Source organism: Magallana gigas, chromosome 2 (assembly GCF_963853765.1).
Source record: "Magallana gigas chromosome 2, xbMagGiga1.1, whole genome shotgun sequence".
In the NCBI taxonomy this organism is placed as follows: Eukaryota; Metazoa; Mollusca; class Bivalvia; order Ostreida; family Ostreidae; genus Magallana; species Magallana gigas.
In genome coordinates, this window is record NC_088854.1 from 27,581,176 (window position 1) to 27,587,125 (window position 5,950).

A 5,950-nucleotide genomic window follows, 5' to 3' on the forward strand; every position below is an offset into this window, starting at 1 on the left:
CCTCGGCCGTTGGCCTCGGGCAATAGATCATACTGAGCTGTTCCCTGCACCTCGGGAAAAATATTATGGTCTATTGACTGCTCAAGCATTAAATAATTGTATACTATTATCCTCAGCGTTAGCAACACACTTGGCAACAGGTAACACAACGAATTGTTACATGCGCGTAAATTATGCGCGTACGGTTCGCCATAGAAGTCACGTCTTCAATTTTCAATGACATTGGGTCAATCTATGATTTTTATTAAATAATAAAGGTGGTCTCTTGACGGTTATGCATCTTCTGTTTGTAATCTATGATTACCTATGTTTTTATTATTGGGGATTATTGATTAAAATTTTTGATACAAAAATTAATGAGATTTGTTTCGTAGATGAAATTAATACAATGGTAATACAGTATTTCAAAACAATTCATTTGTCCCAGAGAAAGGGGGGGGGGGGGTCCGACCCCCGGAACCCCCCCCCCCCCTCTGGATCCGCCAATGAGGTAATTAGAGACATCTATAATCGCCAAATCTTGAATTAGCCCGCTGACGACGAGGGCGAAATAGGTGAAAATAAAACGGGAGCGAATATTTCCCGGTCAGGCAGTACTGATTTAAAACACATATAATTACTCGTACTACTTATTAACATGGCTCATAGGGGTATGAGGGAAGCGAACATTTATTTGTGTTCAGAGATAACTGTATGTTTAAACATGAATACTCTTGCTGGGAATACAACAAACAAACAAAGAAGACTAATGTTTTTAAACTGAAACCAAACTTTGATTTAAAACTTCAAAAACCAAATATTCCTTTCATATTAATGGTAAGTTGGCGTCATCAAGGTTTCTTATTATTTTTAATGAGCTGTATTTAGCGAAAAGTATGGCTGAATGTGTATTGTTTAATATTCCGTTAGAGAAACGTTGTAAAGTTACCATGTAGTGCATTTAAAGAGCCTATTAATTAGTTTACATATCGGTGTCATGGGGTTTCCAGTCATAACAGACAATTGTGAAAAACAAACTGAACGCATAATTTTTCAAAAAATTTTTTTAATTATATCTTCAGAGCACATGGCTACATCACTGTACGGTTTTTACGGAAAACTGTTTTCCTCTTTGCGACTATTTCTTCGTCCCAAATGTACCGCAGGGTGGCGCTACGTTATGTGGCCAGTTACAGAGCTGTAGCATCGAATCAAAAACCAAACCTGTACAAAAAAGTTAATCTCGATTTTGAACGCAAAGGTTAAAAAAAACTTAATTAATATGATGCCAAGAATGTGGAAAAAAAACCTATAAAAACGAACTTCTGAACGCGTTAGAATAATTCCTTGGTTGTTACAAATAATATACTGAAGCAGTTTTTTATTGGTATATAATTGAAATATGATACTATTATTTGTTGAAGATTATCACTTGCCAGGGTTACAATAGTTGTGGCCAAAGAAGGTGCCGCCATGACAGGTGTAGTAGGATGTACAATTGGTGTAAATGTCTGGGTAGCGCTTGTCTGGAAGTTTCGAACAGTCTTGCCAGTGTCCACAGGGTCGGGCTACATTGTCCGGACTTTGATATAAAAAAAAATAGATAATTACTCTGTAACGGGTAATTTTAGAACAATGCTGAATATAGCTGCTTTGATGGATAACAAAATTCGCCAAATCAATCGAGTGTCAAATATTCCATTTTAAATTTTTCACATTAAGAGGGCTATTAAAAAAAACAAGTAGTTGCCACTTTTATTGATCTCCTTTAGAAGAAGAGCTCAATATAAAAATATAAGAATATACCCAAATGTAAAAGGTAAAATATCTGGGTTTTCTTTTTATTAAATTGAGCTTTATAGCTAAATAGTTAATCAAATCCTACCCCCCCCCCCCCCAAAAAAAAATTAAGTAGATCTAATGGGTACGCATCCAGTCTCCCCTTTAAAGCTATCACAACCCCAAAATATAAAACGCCGATATCTTTAACTGGTTTTGACTGGTTTTCTATCTATTTTTCTTCCCTATTTCGCTTACCTGAACCGTTGGTTCAGGTGAACTCTTCTATTAAAAAAATATCCAGCGGCTATCAGCGTCGTCCTCCTCAATAATTTTTCACATTTGACATCTTGTACAGAATCTCTTCCAATTCTATCCAACTTGGCAGAGAGTGGCTATCTTTTATTGTACAGAATTTCTGACAATTCTATCCATTCTTGTCGAAGAGCGACTATCTTTTATCGTTGGGCTTTAAGATTCCAGAATTCCTTTCAGCTAAGGGAAAGGCAATTATGAAATGATGAAAAATGGGATCGTGGGTCTTGAAAATATTCTTTTTCAGAACAAGAAATATCAACACTTTAGAAAAGACCCTTGAATCATTTTGTAGTAAATTCAAAGGTATATTGTAGAAATGTAAATTTTAAAAAAAACGTAAAAATTAAAACACCATGGCTATGGTGAAAACAAGGTTCTGTACTTGTTTGAGCGTAACCCTAGGGGTCAGAGAGAGGTCAAAACCAAAAGGAAAGCAATTACCACCCCGAACCAAAAAGTAATTCCAAACAAAATGGAAAGCATTACATGTATATTGTGAAAAGATTGAAGCAATCTACAACACGTTTTTAAAGTTTACTCAAATTGTAATCCCCAATGATAAGTATGTTTTGTTTCCTTTTTTTTTTCTTTCTCTTTTTTTTTCTTTTTGTTCTTTTTTATGAGGGGACCCAATTTTACATACATGTAGATATAGAAGTTATTCTACATATTTACCAATTTGATTTCTATAAAAAAAAATGCCACTTAGCAAACGGCAAACTTTGAAGCAGTGGGCTTTTTGTATCTATTTTTTATTTATTTGTCTATAACATTATTTTAAAACCTAGCAAATTAGGTAAGATTTTTACCTCTTTTTGAGTTCAGTCAAATACACACAAGTACATGTATATAAAGATTGAGATATGGAGATATGACTCTTTATATTTAAACGTGTACTAGGTAACATTATTTCTTCATTATCAAAGGTTGTCAACTCTTGACCGACCAGGAAGCTTTAGAGATATGAAATAAAGTTTAGTTCCAGTTGGTCTTTGTACTTTGTCGCCGAACGTTGTGTCAACGCGATTGAGTTGCAATGCCGTTCGATCATATACCGTAAATTTGTTGGGACCAATTTTTATCATTTTGTTTATACGATCATTATGATGTAATTCCGCGGATTTGTTGTTTATATATAATGAATAAGATTTTTTTACTTATTAATTCGTTGGGAATGTTTATTGGTGAATAACGGGGCGGGGTTGGGGTGGGGGGTTACCCATGAACTCCGAGAACATGAAATCCCCATCCACAAATGAAAATACAGTAATTCCATTGTATAAAATGCAACTGCTTGGTTTGTTCTCATTAAAACTTACTTATCACAGTGTCCTTTGGCGGAGTTGTATACGGTTTCCTGCGCTGGGGGGTCGGGACAGTTATGAATCACTCCCCTTCCCCCGGTACAGATGACGTATGAGCGACAACCAATTTCATAATGGCCGTCAGCATTACTATGACAAACACTTGTATCCCCAATGACTACAATCAGAAGCAATTATCACTTATCTTATTCCAAACAATATTTTGTTTCAAATTAATTTTGTAAGGTTTTAAATTCTAAAAGAACGAAGGATTATAAATTACCTGTCAGAGAGAATGATAGAATTAAAGAGACCGATACCAAATAGTTGTCCATGCTCGTCCGTACTTTAGCAAACTAGGCCCTTAACCTTTCGATTCCTCGTCTTATCTCAAAATTAAGGCAGGGACCTGTCTTTATTCCAAACTTCTTTGCCAGCCTTCATTTGTTTAGGCTGAATGCACTTTCACTGGAATTCATCTTCTATTTCAAAATTAAAAAATTCCCTAATTTTCTAAAACAATTGCATATTAAACTTTGTCCAAAAAAATTATGAAAAAACCGAAATGTGTATATAGGGAATTCGACACACAGTCACTAATTTTGTGTATATTGCATAAATTGATCTGAAAAGTAGCATGGTGTTTTAGATCGGTTGCAAAGGGCAACTGTTTTTAGATGCTTTAGAAGTTATCGTTAAACCGAACTAATAAATTAAATGTTAGTTTTAAAACATTAATAGTAGATAACAAAAAATCGACACCTGTTGCTATGGTAATCAACAAGGTTAAAGATAATGAAAATGGAAAAAACATTGTACTTCTGAAAAGCGGAAATACAAGTACTTGTTTTAAACACAATACATTTACATTCAGTAAACCTATAACTTCAAAAAAAAAAATTAACTACCAAAAAAAGTTTCCCAAATCATCAAAAGAATCGACACCTGTTGCTATAATAGTAATTAACAAGGTTAAAAATAATGAAAATGGATAAAAACACAATACATTCACATTCATTCGGTCATTCAATACATTAAGTGTATATTTATCCTTAAGTATGCACCATAGTATGGTGGCATATCTCTGCCCCTTGTGTGCAAGTTATTTTTCTATCAAATATATCGACATGCAAGATAAATATGTTGACATGCAAGATAATTATGTTAACATGCAACATAATTATGTTGACATGCAAGAAAATTGCAATCAGATAAGAATTATACGAAATCTCATACAATCTCAAATAACGCCCACCTGTGACACCCAAGATGCTAGATGCTACCTTTTTATGTCAACATGCAACTTATCTATGTTAACATGCAATATAAATATGCTGACATGCAACGTTTTTTATGTCAACATGCAACTTACTTATGTTGACAAGCGAGATGAATATGTTGACATGCAACTTAGTTATGTTTACATGCAAGATAAATATGTTGAAATGCAATTTATAAGTTATATGTCAACATTACTAAGTTGCATGTCGACATAAATATGTTGCATGTCAACATATTTATCTTACATGTTAACATAACTAAGTTGCATGTCGACATAACTAAGTTGCATGTCGACATAAAGAAGTTGCATGTTAACATAAATAAGTTGCATGTTGACATCAATAGGTAGCTTATCTAGCATCTTGGATGTCACATGTTGGCGATATTTGAGATTTTTTATAACTGTTTTTTGATTGCAGTTTTCTTGCATGTTAACATAGTTATGTTGCATGTCGACATAATTAATAGAAAAATAACTTGCACACAAGGGGCAGAGATATGCCACTTTTAAAAGTATTTAATGTTTTCTTTTGTTTTGGTTTTTTTCTTTCTAAATGTATAAATTGTTGGGTCATGCGGTAGCGTAACACTCTAAGCTCGCTCCGACTCTAATGAATTTTTAAGAAAATGGCAACAGATGTGGACTGCAGTGGTAATTAATTAGGTCTATCAAATGAAGAAACCAATGATTGGGTTGATTATAATAGTGTGATACATACATGTATTATTATTTTAAAACCGCTAACGAGCGCGCAGCCTTCTTACGTAAGACTTGTTTTGTTTTTCATAATTAATATTGTACTTTCACAGAATTTAAAGCGCGGCTTAAAGATTCGTATTCCGTTGATTTCTATTGATTTACATCTTCCACAAGAATAAATGACAACATTATTTTCCCGCAATACAGTTTGTTCACTTCTTACATGATTTGAAAAATGATACTATGAGAACTCAATATGATTTGATATATATATCTACAACCAGAAGGCAAATTGCAATGGTTATCTGTGTATTTGACACTGACGCTTCCTACAATTTGTCAGTCTTTTTTTTTTCTTTCTTGCTTAATTCCGAACATAATTAGCTGTGATATACACCGAAGCGGGTGTATATGATGAAATCTTATATCTGTGATTTTGCCTAGCATTTTTTTTTCTTTGGATGACGAAGGTTTTCTTATTTCGCCCACGTGTAGGAATATTTCATCGCTTCTTCGGGAAATGGTCTGTAACGTGTTGATATAATCAAACCAAATTTTGTGAGTATCTTTTATGTGTCATTACATAAGT

At 33.8% G+C, this 5,950-nt stretch overlaps 1 protein-coding gene across 1 annotated transcript; it reads right to left on the minus strand.

The window, feature by feature from the left end:
- Positions 1-1,028: 1,028 nt before the first annotated feature.
- On the minus strand, positions 1,029-3,817 carry LOC105319278 (chitin-binding domain protein cbd-1). The gene is made up of 4 exons (XM_011416751.4): positions 3,664-3,817; positions 3,396-3,558; positions 1,416-1,561; positions 1,029-1,203 (listed from the first exon to the last, which is right to left on the minus strand). The coding sequence occupies exons 1-4, from the start codon at positions 3,713-3,715 to the stop codon at positions 1,118-1,120; spliced, it is 447 nt and encodes a 148-aa protein (XP_011415053.2). The 5' UTR covers positions 3,716-3,817; the 3' UTR covers positions 1,029-1,117.
- Positions 3,818-5,950: the final 2,133 nt, after the last annotated feature.